Genomic DNA, 18,573 nt, shown 5'->3' on the forward strand with positions numbered 1-18,573 from the left:
AACATTAAATTCAGTTCAGCTATGTGAGTCTGCTAGCTAACATTAGGATAGCATCCTGTATATTCTAATAAGAAACTACGTACTAGGCATGTACAATATATACACTAGGTCACCACAGTATGCTGATTGATGATCATTACAGTAATATTTGCCTCTGCAATACCGCATGCCTGGAAAAGCCAACCAACCTGTCTGGCACCTACAACCATGACACAGTTAAAATCCCTGAGATCACATTTTTCCCCATTCCAATAATGTGAACATTAACTGAAATTCTTGACCTTTATCTACATTATTTTACACATTGTGCTGATTGGATAACTGCATGTGCAGGTGTTCCTATTAAAGTGACTGGTGAGTGTACATAGCTGAACTAAACTCAAAATGAAATACTGACGGTGAGTTTCCTGAGCAGCGAGCACTAATGCCTCCATGGCTCTGACGCCATTCTGCACGGCCTGCAGCTCGATGGTGGTCTGAGGGCGGTTTTTCTCCACCTGCTGCAGCCGAGCCACTAGCTGAGTGCCCAGTCCCCTGATAAAGGACTCTGCCACCACTGCTGGGCCCTGAAACACTGATGCCAGTAACTGGTAACACCGGCTCAACACCTAGAAAGGATAACATAAACAGGTATAAAGTAAAGGAAAGACTATCAATATCCAAAAGTATAACTAATAAAATAGGATTACATACAGTGCCTACCAGAAGTATTAGCACACTTCATAAATGATTGTATAAAATAAATAGATGAAAAAAAAATTACACAACTGGATAGAGCAACTGACTGACAGCCCATAGTATTAACAGTTTCATTGTAACAGACTATTGCTATAATTGGAATTTTATATAGAGAATACATACAGGCAGACTGATACAAACAGTGAAATGTACCAGTGCTGTTATAAATATCGGCACTCTTGGAACACCGTTTGCCCAAACAAATTAGTGGACCGGAAATAACTTTAGCTTAAAATGAAACGTATGATGCTTTTAACACATTGGTTACACTACATAATTAGTGAAAATATGTTTACTCATCCAGCTGATTTGTTTTGGTGAGTTTCTTTGGTAAGAAACTGAAAAAGATAATCTCAAATGATTATCAAAAGCTCATCTGCCTTGAAGTACTACCATTAGGCAGACACAGTCAACATAGATTATCCATAAGTGCATTTATGCATCACAATCAGATGGCATACTAGACTCCCCTCCGTAAGGAACAGTAAGGCCAATTCTTGTGTTTTTGCTATACAGTGAAGACATTCAAGTTTAAGATCAAAAGATGAATATGAGCGATAGAATTTCAGCTTTCATTTCCTGATATTTACATCTAGATGTGTTAAATAACTTAGAACATGGCACCTTTTGTTTGAACCCACCAATTTTTCAAGCGATCAAAAATATTGGAACCTGTGACTGACAGGTGTTTCTTGTTGCCCAGGTGTGCTCTGGTAGATTGATTGTTTAAATGAAAATTTAAATTAATAGCTCTGAATGTCCACTCTTAGTTTGAGCCCTGGGTTTCGCCTATGAAGACTGCTTTTGTTGTTAAAAGGATAAACCTACATTAAGACCAGAGAGTTGTCTATAGGAGAAAAGCAAGCCAAATGTCAGTGGTTTGCTGGCTTGATGCAGTTACTGCAAGCAAGGGATATGCAACCAAATATCAAGTGTTATTTACTTTAAGACTATTCCAATACTTTTGCTCACCTAAAAATTGAGTGGTCTGCCACCAAAGGTGCCATGTTCTAAGTTGTTTAACAAATCTAAATGTAAATATCAGGAAAAGAAAGCTGAAATTCTGATCCATAGTCTCTTTAATCTTTTGAGCTCAAACCCAAATGTCTTCAGTGTATAGTAAAACAGAAGATCTGGCCTTGCCATTCCAATACTTTTGGAAGGGACTGAGCTTTAGAACCTTATACTGTAGTTTCTCTTTGTTAGGTCAAATGCTGCATGCGCTTTTTATCCCTTGCTTACCATGGGGTCCTTGGACTCCAGGCCGGCCTGGAACTTGCTGATGCAGCACGTCTTTAGCGGCTCTACATTGGTGACCTCAACACTGGCACAAAGCAGGAAGATGGTGAGTGCTGTCAGCAAAGTGATCTCATCCACACCAGATTCTGTTGTGTCTACAAAAGATGAACAGACCTAATGATTTGAACATTCTTAAAAAAAAAAAAATGCACAGTTGAACATTCAAGTTTTTTCTCTCTCTGTTTACAATCACTATGGTCCAGCCCATATGAAAATATTGTCACTTATAGGGAATATCATTTTTTAGAGCTAAAACTTCTGATAATCAATAATAATAATAATAATAATAATACCAATAACAGCGGTGTTCAATTCTTAATTCTGACTGGTCAGAAGGTGTTGATTAATTTTCTATAACAGCAGCTCTGATGATAGCTCCAGCTGCAAGGTAAATCAGCTAATTCACAGGGACTTTCATGGCAGATGACATACAGTCCCTTCCGAATGTATTGGAACAGCAAGGCCAATTCCTTTTTTTTTTTTTTTTTTTTTTTTTTGCTATACACTGAAGAAATTTGGGTTTGAGATCAAAAGATGAATGCGAGATGATATATCAGAATTTTAGCTTTCATTTCCTGATATTTATATCTAGATGTATTAAACAAATTAGAACATGGCACATGCTGCTCCCATCATGAGTTACATCATCAATAAGGAATAGTGAACCCATTCCAGAAGCAACCATGCAAGCCCACGCCATGACACTATGTCCACCATGCTTAGCTGATGAGCTCGTATGTTTTGGATCATGAGCAGATCGTTTCTTTCTCCACACTTTGGCCTGTCCGTCGCTTTGGTTCACAGCTCTTCTCTCATCAACTGCTGTTTTTTTCCTTGGCTGACCTGTGTGACATCTGGTTGTTAGTATACCAGTGGTTTCTTTCATTTTCAGGACATTCCAAATTGTTATATTGGCTATGCCCAACGCTTCCTCAGTGGCTCTGATTGATTTCCCACTTTTCTCAGCTTCGAAATGACTTGCTTTTCTCTCATAGACAGGTCCCTGGCCTTCATGTTGATTTATCCTTTCTAACAACAAATGCAATGTCTTCAAAGGTGAAACCTAAGGCTCAAACCAAGAGCAATTAATTATTTAAACAGTCAGTCTAAGAGGGCACACCTGTTCAATATTTTTGATCACTTGAAAAATGGGTGGGTTCAAACAGAAGGTACCATGTGCAATGTGCCAGGAACAAAGCTGCTGGAAAGCTGCCAAGTCTCTGTTACATTCCTTTTTTTGTTTTTTTTTTTTGCTTTTTTGATACCATGCGGGGGAATGGATAATAATAATAAATGCTCCCAGTCATCTCACACAGAGTCCACCGAGTTCTTGAGTTGCATTGTGCCACTCTGTTGCCGAAACCCAGGAAAATACAGCTTGGAAGGTGTCATGTGGACATGGATTCCAGTCCTCTCGCCCAGGTTCTTCAGTCGCTGGTGTCGATGCAGACTCTCGAACATCTCCAGGTATGCCTCGGCATGATCCTAGAGTGTGGATGGAAGAGAGGAGCTCTCCTTACAGGAGAAGCCTAGCTGGCAGCCCATAGTCTGCCAAAAGAGTGCCAGCTGGATTATTTGGCAATGAGGAGAGCCAGGCTCGAGCGGGTCGGATTGTCACCAGAAGAACAATAATTTTGCACTGTCATTTTCATCCGTTGTATTTTTCACGTTCTCTTCTACCGTATTTTAATTTTTCTTTCTCTCGAAGAGCGCTTTTGTATTTTGTCAAGACAGGGAGCGGAGGCCATCCACACCGGATCCACGCCGTCTAAAATAATATCAACAATCTTCTACTAAGGTGCGTTAAACAACATGTCTAACATTCAGCTTGTTCAGTGTGGTGAGTGCAGGATGTTTAGTCACTCTTCCTCCGTCGTTAGTAATAGCTTTATTTGTGATAAATGCATGTTAGTTAGCTCTCTGACAGAGAAGATTGCAGCATTAGAGGTGCGCATCCAGACACTAGAGAGAGTTAGTGAGAGTGAGAGCAGTGTAGTTTCTGTAGGGGAAAGTCTGGATGCCTTAGGCGGAGTTAGCAATCCCCCAACTCCGGCATTAGAGCCCTCACAGCAGGGCGAATGGGTGACGACATAATCGCAAAGCCAAAGCTACCGCTAAGGCTCGCCCACGGGAGCACCACTCCTCTCCGCTTCACATGTCCAACAGGTTTGCTCTCCTCAGTGAAGCACCTGCTGAGAAACCTGAAAGAGCTCTGGTTATAGGTGACTCTATCTTGCGGCATGTGAAATTAGCTAGGCCTTTAGGGGCACCAGCAGCTTTAGTTAGGTGTATACTGGGAGCCAGGGCGCCGGACATAGCAGGTAATCTTAGGGTCTTAGGCAAGCACAGGTTTTCAAAGATAGTTATTCGTGTAGGAGCTAATAATATATGCCTTCGTCAGTCTGAGGTTACTAAGAGTAACATGGTAGAGGTGTGTAAATTAGCGAAGGCGATGTCCCCGATGCTGTAATATGCTCTGGCCCCATCCCAATGCGGCGTGGCGATGTAGCTTACAGCAGGTTATGGTCGCTGAACTGCTGGATGTCCAGGTGGTGCTCCGAAAACAATGTGGGCTTTATAGATAATTGGACTATCTTTGAGGGCAAGGCTGGCCTGTTAGGGCGAGACGGTGTCCATTCCACTCGGGAAGGTGCTGCTCTCATTTCTTGCAGCATAGCACATAGTCTCAGAACAGGCCTAGTTAATCGGTGACAATCCAGGGCCAAGGCCAGGGAGCAGACAAGCAGGCTAAACCGACCGTCTGCTAGCTGCACTGAGTCGTCACTTAGGTTCTACCGTATTGAGACTGTGTCTGTTCCCCGAGCTAAACAAAATTATAGACATACTGAGACAGTTTGTTTTAGTAACCTAATTAACATAAAATTAAATCAAACCGATTGCATAGCCAGTACCATTGCTCTGAAGATAGGACTGTTGAATATTAGATCTCTGCATCACGCAAAAACCTAGTCATAAGATCAATGCATTTGAAGTTCTTTATACTAACATAACATACGTAGCCACTAAAAATAAGTCTACCCATGTGATTCCACTAATTATTATTTACAGACCCCCAGGGCCATATTCGGAATTCCTATGTGAATTTGCAGATTTCATCTCTAACCTGGTTGTTTCTTTAGACAAAGCATTAATTGTTGTAGACTTTAATATTCATTTTGATAATCCCGAAGACCCTCTGAGAACAGCAGTTGTGTCCATACTTGATTCAGAATGTAATAGGACCCACTCATAGTGGTGGTCACACTCTTGATTTAATAACATTTAATATATAGAAAATATAGTCTTATTTCCACAGTCTGAAGCTATCTCAGATCATTACCTCATCTCATTTAAAATGTGTCTTAATCATAATATATGCACCTTGCCACATCACCATGTCAAACGTACTTTCACATAAACAACTGCACAGAGTTTTATCAGTAATCTCCCAGATTTACTAACCATGACTGGATCACCGTCTGATCCCAAAGAACTTGACCAGGCAACTGAATGCTTAGAATCAACATTCTGCAACTCGCTAGATAAGGTAGCTCCACTTAAAAGAAAAATAATTAGGGAGAAAAAGCTAGCACCCTGGTATAGTGATCACACACGAACTTTAAAACAAGACCACTCGAAAACTAGAACATAAATGGCGTCAAACTAAATTGGTAGTATTTCAAATAGCATGGAAGGAGAGCCTTTTGAGCTATAAGAAAGCTCTTAGTGCTGCTAGTTCAGTGTATCTCTCCACCCTAATTGAAGATAACAAAAATAGATTCTTATTTAATACTGTAGCAAAATTAACTAAGAATAAGACCACAATAGAAACATGCACACAATAATTATATAGCAGTGATGACTTCATGAATTTTTTCAATGGTAAAATTGAAAATATCAGGCAAGAAATTCAGACTATTAATTTAAAACCGGACAGTTTTATAACTAACCCTGTAGACGATAATATAATAATATCAGATCAACAATTACAATGTTTTACTCCCCTTGAAAAGACTGAACTAATTTCACTAATTTCATCATCAAAATCAACCTGTATACTAGATCCTTTACCTACTTGTTTCCTCAACAGATAATTCCTGAAATAATTAAACCTCTTTTAAAAATAATCAATTCTTCCCTTAGCATTGGTTATGTACCTAACTCTTTTAAATTAGCAGTTATCAAGCCCTTGATTAAAAAACCTGACCTTGACCCCTGTCAGCTGTCTAACTATAGACCAATATCAAACCTCCCCTTTATCTCCAAGGTACTAGAAAAGGTTGTAGCACAGCAGCTATGCTCAACATTCATGAAATGTATCAATCAGGATTTAGGCCTCATCATAGCACAGAGACAGCACTGGTAAAAGTTGTAAATGACTTACTACTGGCCTCTGATCAGGGTTGTGTCTCCTTGCTGGTGCTGCTTGACCTTAGTGCAGCTTTTGATACCATTGATCATGCTATTCTCCTCAATAGACTGGAAAATGTAGTAGGCATTAAGGGAACGGCCCTTTCCTGGCTCAGATCTTATTTGACTGATCGTTATCAGTTTGTAAACATAAATGGTGACTTCTCATACTAAGGTAAAGTTTGGTGTTCCACAAGGTTCTGTTTTAGGCCCATTGCTCTTTTCTTTATATATGCTACTTCTGGGCAAAATTATTCATAAACATGGTATTAGCTTCCACTGTTACGCTGATGACACACAGTTGTATGTTTCAGCAAAGCCAGATGACAGACACCAGCTTAATGAAGTTGAGGAATGTGTAAAAGACATTAGAAATTGGATGCTTATTAACTTTCTCTTACTTAATTCTGACAAGACAGAAGTACTTGTACTAGGACCACATGCAGCTAGAAGTAAGCTTTCTGATTACATAATAACTCTGGATGGCCTTTCTGTTTCATCATGTGCAGCAGTAAAAGACCTTGGTGTGATTATCGATAGCCCCACCTGGGGGCTGTGGAGATGGCTTGGGGATCACATATTGGGAGCTGTACTGTAATGGCCTGGGACTGTGATTGCTGTAGTGGCTTTGGGGCTGCGGTTGCCATGAACACCTTCGTACCCAGGACTCCATCAGTGGACAGTGGATAGATTTTAACCAACCAGACTTCTTGCAAAACTTCTTGTGATGAATTTATTGGTTGCACAATTGCACTATTTGTCCATATAGTACACAATAATAGAAGGGATTTATTTATAATTGCACTATCCGTTGCGCCCAGATGAGGATGGGTTCCCTTTTGAGCCTGGTTCCTCTCAAGGTTTCTTCCTCATATCATCTCAGGGAGTTTTTCCTTGCCACTGTCGCCTCTGGCTTGCTCATTATGGATAACTTCACATATTAACAATATTTTTTTTTGTGAATCCATTTATTACTGTAAAGCTGTAATTGTGTGACAATATCCATTGTTAAAAGCGCTATACAAATAAAATTGAATTGAACTGAATTGAACTGAAGAACATTGTTGGCATTTCCCATCCATGCCAGAGGAGGGGGATCAGTTGTTTACACAACTACACAACTTCTGGATTCCTGCAAGCACTGTCTGCGACTGGACCCTGCCCAACCAAAAGGTTTGAGTGGGTGGCACCAGAACAGTTCATCCATCAGCTGCCGGCCAGCGCGTTGGAATGGGTCCAGTGCCACCAACCTGATTCGCTGGCTGATGCCTTTCAACTGGCAGAGCATCACATGTCCATGTGTGCAGACTCAGATACACGGCGTGCCCTCCTGCCTTTCTACAGGACTCCTCCTACCCCGGTGCCATAGAAAAAGAGACTGGCAGCCCCACCTCCCGGACGTGTCACGGAGTACCAGAGAGCTGGAATGGGGCCCAGGCAGATCTGTTGGGGTTGTGCAGAGGCACTTCAAGGCCCAAGGATGGATTCGAGTCAGGTGCTCCGGAACTCTGTGGTTCCATGGCCCTCCCACAGTCCGGAGCTGAAATGCAGAGTGCTGGTTAGCACTCAAGGGGGTATACATCATGCCTTGATCAATTCAGGCAGTATTCAGACCTTACTCCACCAAAGCCTGATTCAAGACGAGGCTTTGGAGAGGTGTTGGGAAGTGAAGGTGCGGTATATTCACAGGGATGTGCACATGTATCCTATGGTGCTTCTCACAATCACTTAGGACATAAACATAGTCTGAAAAGTGGCAAATTTCACACCTAGTAATTTTGGGCACCAGTTGGCTGGGGTTTAAGGAATTAACAGCAGTCCAGGGTCGGTCCTGGCTGGTAGCATGGTTTGAGGTCTGCGCTGCCCTGCCGGCTGAGGCACTTCCGTGAACATAATCTGTCTGAGGCGTGTGGCCAGATGGTGGGCCCATCTGAGGGGCAGACCTGCCTCCCCTCCTCGATACTCTAGTGGATTTCCCACTGGGAACAGTCACATGATGATACGTGAAAGCATGTGTTTGAGCAGGTGGCGGTGATTGACAGGGAAACAACTCAGGCTGGTGCAGCGCTTACATTTCCACGTTTCGCTATTATTAGAGATTATGCAGAGCAAAACAATGACCCAGTTGTTGGCATCAAAAAGCTGCAGGGAAATGATTTTCCATGTGGCTCATTATAACCCTATGGCAGGGGTGGATAAAAAACAAGCCTGGTTAATGGCTCGCTTTTATTGGCCGGGCATCTGCGGTGATGTATGCAGGTGGTGTGCATCTTGCTGAAAATGTCAGCAAGTGAATGCACTGCCGGTCCCAAATGCACCATCGCGCCCTCTCTCTGTTATCTAAATCCCCTTTGAAAGAACTGGCATGGATCTCGTCTGGCCATTAGATTGGTCAGAATGGGGATACAACTTCGTATTAGTTCTGGTGGACTAGGCGACATGATATCCCGAAGTTATGCCTCTAAGGACGAGCACCACTAAAAGTGTAGCAGAAACACTATTTTGAGTAATCTCCCAACCTGGGATCCCGAAAGAGATCCTGAACAAACACATCATTTATGTCATGTACACTTCACAAACTTTACAAATTATTGGGGATTAAAGAGATCCACACCAGCATCTATTATCCCCAAACTGATGTGTTAGTTGAGTGCTTTAATTAAATGTTTAAGAACATGATTCGTAAGTTTGTGCTTAACATCAGAAATTGGGAACTGGATCAAAGTCCTATTTTTTGCAGTCCTCAAAGTCCCCAGACCTCCACGGGTTTTTACACATTTGAGCTATTATACAAGTGGAAGCCCCGGGAGTGTTGGATGTAATTAAAGAAAAGTGCTGTACATCAGTCGAAAACTCTCGGTGCAGGAGTCAAAGTACAAGCACAGTAGAGAAGGAGTGTCTGGCCATCAAATGGGTGGTCCTCACACTCCAATACTATTTATTGGAGTAGTACTCATTCACTTTCTTTTTACGCCCCTCAGCAGTTCTGTTACGTTTCATTTTGTTTGCCTTTTTGATACCACGTGAGGGGTATAATAATGCATAATAATAAATCTCGCCCTGAATCCACAGAGTTCTTGAGTTCTGCAACATTTATCTTTTGATCTCAAACCCAAATAGCTTCAGTGTATTGCAAAAACAAAAGAACTGGCCTTGCCATTTAAGTACTTTCAGAGGAGACTGTATACAAATGAAAATGTGTGTAATTGCTGTTTTGGTGATATTTTCTGTGCGCAGACATTTATGTAGCATTTTTGGTTGGAGTGTCCAGTGTCACCACTATGTAACAGTCAGAGATAAAGCTGTAACTTTAAGTTTTCTGACACCGAAAAGTCTTCAGGACAGAAAGCTTTGAGGCTTCCTGAAAACATGGCAAGCTGGTAAAAGGCTGGTGAGAGAATGATTGTTTATAGCTGTTATAATGTGAGTGATAACAGGAAATAACGTGTTTCACAGATTCCACAACATTAAATAACTATAAACAGATAAAAACTATAATGTGGTGTTCGTTAATAATGTAAAAAAAAATGTAATTATTGGCAAACTGCTATGGAATAAAACACTTCAAAGCATGCGGTTACCCCACCGAACCCCTTTGGGATGAACTGGAATGCCGACTGCACCCCAGGCCTTCTGGACCAACATCAGTGTCAGACCTCACTAATGCTTTTGTGGCTGAATGGGAAAATCCCCACAGCCACACTCCAAAATCTAGTGGAAAGCCTTCCCAGAAGAGTGAAAGTTATTAAAAGAGCAAAGGGGCCCAACTCCATATTAATGCCATGGTTTTGGAATGGGATGTTCAACAAACACATAGGGGTATCATAGATTGGTTTCCACATACTTTTGGCCAGTGTACATATGAAGTGTAAACAATAAAGGGTAAACAATCCAAAATTTTCCCTCATTGCATCCAGTACTTTCCGTCTTCTATAGATGTGCTCCCCAAATGCTTCCTGAAAGTTTAGTCCGTTAAAATATTAAAACAGCGATAGAAATGCTCTGTAAAAATCTCAGTTTAAAAATATTCACTCTGTTCGTTTCTCAGACTGTCTTTAATCAGATTTCTTGTCTTGTCTTTAATCAGACTTCTTTCACACTGAACAGTGAGCATAAATTAAAATCATGAACTGGGTTTTCTCCCTGTGTTTCATGTTTGCTTCACACACGGTGACATGGGTGGTTTGTTCATTAAAGCGATAGGGTGACGCACCACCAAAGGGTTCAAGGGTGGGAACTTTTCTATCACATTCTATCACAGTGTTATGCTAGATGTCACTGGTCTAGACAGTTTGTCCTGCCGCTGGATTTATCATAGTTCAATCAGCGTCAAGTCGTGTTCTGTGGAGTACCGCGCCCGCCCCTTTCGGACAGTTTCGCTCTGGTTGAAAACCGCCCAGATCGCTCTGATAGACTTTCATATAAATTTTTTTTAAACTGCAGGCACTGCAATGCAATCTGTATGGGTTCCGGGTGGGCTTGCACTAACGTGCTTTCGTCATACATAACCTTGTGCAGGGACCGCCGGGACAGCTAGCAAGCCAACTATGCTTCAGCTTGGTCAGTTGGTCAACATGGCTAACGTTACCTCAACACAGAAAAACCTGATCGTGTCATTAAGAGAAATACCATTGAGTCGTCTTAGTAATCAGGGTAAATTGGCAACTAAAGAATTAGGACCACCCAGACCAAATGTAAACATCAAGCAAGTATTTACAAAGGGCGGGAAATTGTATAATCGGGGATTTTCGTGAAACTGGTATGAGCGGAAAAAGTGACTAGCAGGCTACGAAGTAGCTAACGCTTTGTTCTGCTACCCCTGCATTCTGGTCCATCCTGATAGCGGTACGGACATCACATGGACAACTACAAGTTTCACCGACATGCATCATCTCTCAGAGAAGGTGAAAAAGCATAAACATCAAAGAAGCATATGGGCGGTTGCCTGAAACTTGTGGGTTTCGGGAGGGTCAACATTGCCACACAGTTGGACAACAGCTACCAGATAGCTGTGCGTCGTCACAATGATGAGGTGAGCAAGAACCACCACATTCTAGCCCGACTGTGTGAAGTTTTGTGGGGTGTTCGAATTAGCCTCGAGAGGCAAAGATGAAAGTGAAGGCTCCAGCTACCCTGGGATTTTTCGTGGACTGTTCGACTTAGTGGCTTTGCTAGATAAGGTGTTTGAGGAGCACTTGAAAACTGCCACAGTCTTCAAGGGTACATCAAAGACTGTGCAAAATGAGCTTTTGGATTGCATGCTATCAGTCATCAGGGAACGTATCATGGAAGAGGTGAAGTCAGCTAGATTCGTAGCAATTCAAGCAGATGAGACCACAGAGGTTTCCACACAGACTCAGTTGGTGCTTGTGTTGAGATACAGTGACAGAAACCATGCTGTGTAAGAGCGTTTATTTGAATTCATCCCTATCTTGGATGCAACAGCCGACTCGACTGCCAGTGTGATTCTGAAGAGACTGAACGTCTTTTTGCTCATGACAAAGGTAAACTCATCATGCAAGCATATGACGGGGCCAGTGTGATGAGGGGAGAGCAGGCTGGTGTGCAGCGAAGGTGCTTGAACATTATGAAAATGTCCATTATGTGCATTGCTATGCACACCAGCTGAATTTGATTATGCAGTAAGCAACACATATCAGCAGTGAGAGTTTTTTTTTCTGATTTGGGTGGCATTACTAGTTTTTTACCCAGTTGCCCAAATGCACTACTATTCTTGACCAGATTGTTGCACGATGGCTGGACAGAGCCTCGTCCACAAGATGGAACTTCAACAGCAGAATCGTGAACACTGTATATGAGAACCTAGATGACCTCATAGGGTATTTCAGATCTATTGTGCCACCCAGCTCATTTGATAGCACCACAGTGAGGGAGGCATCTGGCTTCCTGAGGATGCTGCAGGATGATGACTTCCAGTTTTTTCTGCAGCTGTTTCATCAAATCTTGCCTCACGTTGACATGATGTACCAGCAGTTGCAGAAGTAGGACACTGACACAGTCTTCAACAAACATGCCCTCCAGAACTTCACAAGCAGTGTGCAGTCCATAAAGTAAGATCAAATAATACTGTTCATACCTTCTCAATATAGAACCTTGTCATATCAAAATGTATGCATGTTATAAGACTAAATGGTAACAAGATTTAGACACTCAAAAGTGGGAAACTAATTTAGTCATCTGCATTTTTGGAAATTGTAATTACCCTTTGTGTAACAAAGTTAAGACCAGCCAGCAATTTTGATATTTTCCCAGCCATTCTCAGAAAGTATATCTAAAACAGACTATTTGTATTACTTCAGTTTTTCTAAGACATGAATTGTAGGTATTGTCAATGACATACTGTCTCGTTCATATACTAACAAACACAGTTGGTCTGTCTGCCTTCAGGCACCAAAGCTCATTTCAAGAGCAGCAGCAAGTAGCAACAGGAACCACAAGATCAAGGAAAGCCTTGGGAGAAGAGGTATAAGCATTTATTACTGACCATTTAAGTAGGTCTATTCAATTGTTGGAAATCACCCACTCAGTTTTTACATTCAATTCAGAGTTACAGTCAGAAATGGATGATAGCAGGTTTTTTTACTCATAGCATTGTACTTCGAAAGTGTGAGACGCTCAAACAAAACATATATATTTTTTAACAGGTCTGCATCACGGTCCTGGCCCACACCAAAGAAAGGTTCTCCTCCACCGACCACCTTATGAGTGCCATGATGCTACAAGGAGAGATGTTTGAAGAGCACTGCCATACATTACCTGTTGAGGCCCTGAACACCACCGTCAGGGCATACCCCATGCTGATGAGTTCAGTCTTGAGCTTATCTGTGAGAGTCCTGAGTTCAAGGGCTGCTGTGGTGCACTGGCGCTGTACCAGGTTTTACTGAAGTACAACCTCCAGGAGACTTTTTCTGAGACTGCGGCTCTTTTAAACATCCTCATAACCACGCCCATGACGACAGCTGAAGCTGAGAGGTGTTTCTCAACCTTAAAGAGAATCTAGACATTCCTGCAAATGCAACGGGACAGGAACATCTGAATGCACTGGCCATGCTTTCCATGGAGAGGGATCTAGTCAGGAACATGCCTGCTTTCAATGAGAGAGTAATTGATCACATTGCTGCTTTGAAAGAGAGACGAGCAAAATTTCAATATAAGTGAGTAACTTAAATAGTGAGTTATGTGATTGCGCTTATTGTCTCTCCCCAATAGTAGAAATATAAATGTTTTATTGCACATTATCAGCCCCAGTGCCACTGCTCTTTATTCTGGATTTATTGTGCTTAAAATTAAATGTATGTGACAACTGAATTAGATGATTGTGAGAGTAAGTGTATTTTTCATTAATACCAAAGTAGTTGCCTTTATATTCTGAACTAGCTGTTAATTTACCCTTTGAATGGCTGACCTTCTCTTTATCCATCATCGCAACAATTGCTCTCCCTGTGATTTTTGGCAGGAACCAAAAATCTGCCACTGCACGGTGATATAATCACATTACTGTATAATGGATTTATTTACGGAAAACTACAACGATGACATTGTGTTGTATGTGGATGTAAAGTGCGAGGCTTTATACTGGCTGTAGCTCATTATAATGGCCAGTTGCAGGATCGCACACTTTGCTTTCTCTTTTTTCTAACAGACTCCAAATGTAGGTGATGTAAACCACAGAAATGCAATAGAATTAAAACTAAAGCATTGGTAATTCTGTGATTGCTAAAATTGTAAATTAAAAACTAGTTAAACTGAAGTGCTTCAATACAAAAGTCGCTGATACTGACTGAGCACGTTTCAGTGAAACACAGTACCCTCTTTTGAGAGCTCTTCCCCAGAGCGCTTCTTCGCTGTATAATTTGGTAAATTATGCTGTGGTTTATGCAACACTGCCCCCTAGAGGACTCACACTCATTACGCGCAAGTATGAAGGCTTCATCCTGTGTGAGTCTCCGCGCATGACGTCCTGACGTGCTCGCAGAAGCACGCTTGCAGAAATCAGCCCCAGCCCATCTGGTGCTATCCCACAAAGGGACCACAATATGACCACCACACCACGCTTTACACCTTCTCAAACAAGAAGAGACACTGGTGTATTTAAATAAGATTAAGTAAACCTAGTCAACCTCTCATGTTACAAAGATCACACTAAATTATAAAACAAAGAAAATTACATAGCTAGGTAAGCCATTATGTCGACTTCTAATATGAGCGTAGCTTTACCTGTGTTCCAGCACATAAGCAGTGTAGTGAGAGCACAGCGCAGGAGCTGGACCCAGGCACGGCGGCTTTTCTCCACTCTGCTCATGGGAGATGACAGGACCGTGCGTAGTGCTTGAAGTGTCCCAGGCACCAGTGTCTCTTTGCCCACTCCTCCATATTCCCTCACCAACTCCCGCAGCACCCCAAGCAACAGATAGAGCACCGTGGGCAACACTGATACGCTGCCTGGAGTGTTAAAAAACAAACAAAAAAAAAAACGGAGTAATAACCGAGTAATACATGTTGAAAATTACAGTATGTAGAAAAAAAAGACAAGAAAAACAAGATTCTTAGACGTACCCGGACTCTCTCTTTAAATGATTCTGCATTGATGCACAGATCTCCATAATTATATTCTTATCGTAAATATACTTAATTGAAAAGCCACACATCAGTTTAAATAAAATGTGAAGTAAGTCATAATCAAAAAAATAATTTAAAAAATATATTTTTTTAATATATTTTTGGCAACAAATCTGAACCAAATGGTTGGTGAAACGGTGTAGGTTAGTCTGTGCACTGTGTATACGCTAGAAATTAGCTACTCTAGCTAACTAGCAGATATGAAGACAAACCTAGAACTCCATTTTTAAAGTCTGGGTACATTTTGGATTTTATGAGTTAGAATGACAAAAAGAACTGGACAAGAGGCCTGGTGTAGTCAAGCTCTGTTATATCAACAACAATTCATCAAGTACACAAGCAAGATGCATCAAAATCATTTTTATAACTGCATCACAGCACCCTGAATCAAAACTGCACTGAATCAGAGGTGGTCTGAAGAGTATTTTCTCTGTGCTCTGCTTGTTAGTGGAAAACACTGGTTGCATTCTGTTCCCTGAACTCAATTCCAAACTCAACTATACCATTAGATATAATATATTTATATCTTCCCAAAATCATATGAATATAAATATATATTCAACCAATCAAATCATTTACTTTGCAAATTATTTGGATAAAGATGCAAATACTGCATTTCTAAAAACTAAAACAAACGAATATTGCTTTGAAGCATTACCCATATTTTTTCTTTCTAACTTACCCTCAGGAGAGCAGATGGAGGGCAATTCTGAGAGGATCTCTAAAGCCAAGGAGATCAGAGTGCAGTCGCTGTCACTTAGGGAGGAGACTATACCTCCCTGTCCTCTGGGACTGCCTGCCAGTCGAGGACTGAGTTGTGGAAGTTTCCGTAGTAGTGTGCAAAGACACAGCTGCAGAGCTCCAAACACCAAAGACTTTCCCGGAACCAGGCCGCCAGTGTCCCGGCCCTCACCAAACTCAGGCACTGTCTCCTTCTCAGCTGCACCATCATCCACTGAGCACAAACGGTGTAAAGTGTGTCACATTAACAGCAAACCCATTTTTATTCAATTTCTTTTCACCTGCACCAGCATGTGATGAGCTGAGCAGACAGGTACTAGTGTAGGAGCGGCAGTAAAGATGACATTTCTAAATATCATCCATTCCAATAAGCACACTGATTTATTGGCAGATATCTGTAGAACTAAGTATAAAAATTTATCTTTTCACTTTTGTTACTGATATATCTTCTTACTGGTCACTTTAATAGGAACACCTGTACCAGAGCTCACTCATGCAATTTATCCAATCAGCAAATACAGCAGATAAAGGTCAAGAGCTTCAGTTAATATTGACATCAAACATCAGAATAGGGAAAAATGTGATCTCAGTGACCATGGCATGGCTGTTGGTGCCAGAGAGGCTGGTTTATATAACCTATTTCAGAAACTCGTGACCTCCTGGGATTTTCATGCACAAAAGTTTCCAGAATTTACACAGAATGGTGCGAATAAAAAACATCCAGTGCGTGGCAGTTCTGTGGGCAGAAATGCCTTCAAAATGTTGAACCCTGAGGTGGATAGGCTACAACAGCAGATCACCACATCGGGTTCCACTCGTTTTTACAAGAACAGGAATCTGAGGCTACAGTGGGCACAGGATCATCGAAACTAAACAGCTGAAGATTTGAAAAAGACCAGGCAATGTTTTTTCCAACAAGAAAGTCCTAGCAGGCAGAGTGATAAAACAGAATTTTACCACAAAAATCCTAGCATATATCGGTGGATGAGGCAAAACTTGTATACCGAAAATTGGCAAGATGCCAAACTAGGGAGAAAACCACTACTAAAAGCAAATGCATCTTTCACATCCCGTCCTTTTCCCTTCAGTGAATTGGGATTTCTGCCAGATGAATTTTGGTCTGAAGCTGGCATCTCAGCAATTTGCAGTACATCCCAATATCTACTTCACATTTGCTAAGAGTTACATTAAATATATAAAAATTACCTTAAATTTGTGGTAGTGTGAGAATTAAATTATGTGATTTTTAAAATATTTCTTTTCTTCAGTCCCTGAAACGTAACGTGCTCTGTTTTAAAACTCTTGTAGCATGTTTCAAGGAATATGGTGTGACTGAAAATATTTTTGTGGCATCGTCATCTATATATAAAATGTTACAGCTGCACCATAATTAAGGGTATTTCAGACACATACAAAGACTTCAATGCAAAGCAGAGCATTCATGTAAGAAAATAATCAGGAGTGTATTAATATGTATCAACTTCTGTGTGTGTGCATGTGCGTGTGCTAAAGGCTCACCCTCAGCGCTGTGGCGTTTCTCTTTAACATGCTCCTGAGTGGCACACACCACCTGTCGCACCAATTCCAACACGGCCAGCTGAATCTGTGGAGACTCTCGGGTCACAATCAGCCTATGCAGCACTCTGAGGAGCTCCACACTCAGTGTCTATACACACACACACACACAGACAATATGATCCAGAGTCCAATGGAAAGAATCGAGCTTTTATTCCAGTTTAAATTTGTATATACTTCTAAAATTAACACAGATAACATAATTTAGAGAGCCACCCTAACTGAGTCAATTAAAGAGCTACTCCAGCCTTACAACCTGTGTTGTTATTGTTTCCATTGCCTACTGTAACTAAGTACACAACTTATCCTTCTTGCAAGGATAGCAACAATAACTAGAAGGCTAAAGTTCGTGAACAAACTTTGGTGTTGGCTTGATGTTGGCCCACTAAACACACTAAAGGAGTAGAACAATATTACAGTCTTTTGTTGTCATTGATTTTAAAATGTTAAAAAGTTTAACAGCTAAGCATGTAAAAGTTAAAAGGCTAAAAATTTCTAATACATAAAGAGTAAAATGTTAAAAATTCTGAACCATGTTTAAAAGTTAAAAATGCTGCATTGATATATCAAGTGGTTGCTAAAGTGTTGCTAGGTGGTTGTTATGCTAACCCAGTTGGTTGCTTGGGTGTTGCTACTTGGTTGCTATGAACAGTTATGCGTGTAAAGGTTACAAGGCTAAAGACTATGTGAAAAAGTTAAAATGTTGCTAGCATATTCCAGCTGGTTGCTAGGGTGTTGCTAGCTGGTTGCTATGCTAATCCATTTGGTTAATAGGGTGGTACTAGGTGGTTGATAGGCTAACTCAGTTGGTTGGTAGAGTGTTGCTTGGTGGTTACTAGGTGGTTACCAGTTGGTTACTAGGGTGTTGCTAAGTGGTTGCTAGGCTAACCCAACTGGTGGCTAGGATTCTGCTATTCTAACCATTGTGGTTGGTTGAGTGTAGCTAAGTGGTTGCTATGCTATTCCACTCGAAAATTAGAACTTAAATGGCATCAAACTAAATTGGTAGTATTTCAAACAGCATGGAAGAAGAACCTCCTGAACTATAGAACTATAGATACCAGTGATCCTGACCCCTTCTGCTCTCTGGACCTGCCTGATCCATCCTGATGCCCTACTTCTGGTTGGAGTTCTCATCGACTGGAAATCACTCGCTGCTGCTGAGGATGA

At 41.3% G+C, this 18,573-nt stretch overlaps 1 protein-coding gene across 6 annotated transcripts in view; it reads right to left on the reverse strand.

Moving 5' to 3' along the window:
• The window catches only part of heatr5a (HEAT repeat containing 5a), an 86,212-nt gene that overhangs the window by 1,438 nt on the left and 66,201 nt on the right, over positions 1-18,573 (reverse strand). For all 6 annotated transcript variants that reach the window (XM_053237749.1, XM_034308310.2, XM_026919463.3 and 3 more), the window contains 5 exons: positions 17,347-17,494; positions 15,770-16,042; positions 14,686-14,910; positions 1,981-2,132; positions 398-608 (listed from right to left, as the gene is read on the reverse strand). In XM_053237749.1, coding sequence (XP_053093724.1) covers positions 398-608; positions 1,981-2,132; positions 14,686-14,910; positions 15,770-16,042; positions 17,347-17,494 — 1,009 coding nt within the window. The remainder of the gene's footprint in view (positions 1-397; positions 609-1,980; positions 2,133-14,685; positions 14,911-15,769; positions 16,043-17,346; positions 17,495-18,573) is intronic.

The sequence above is a fragment of the Pangasianodon hypophthalmus genome, chromosome 10 (assembly GCF_027358585.1).
Source record: "Pangasianodon hypophthalmus isolate fPanHyp1 chromosome 10, fPanHyp1.pri, whole genome shotgun sequence".
Lineage (NCBI taxonomy): Eukaryota > Metazoa > Chordata > Actinopteri > Siluriformes > Pangasiidae > Pangasianodon > Pangasianodon hypophthalmus.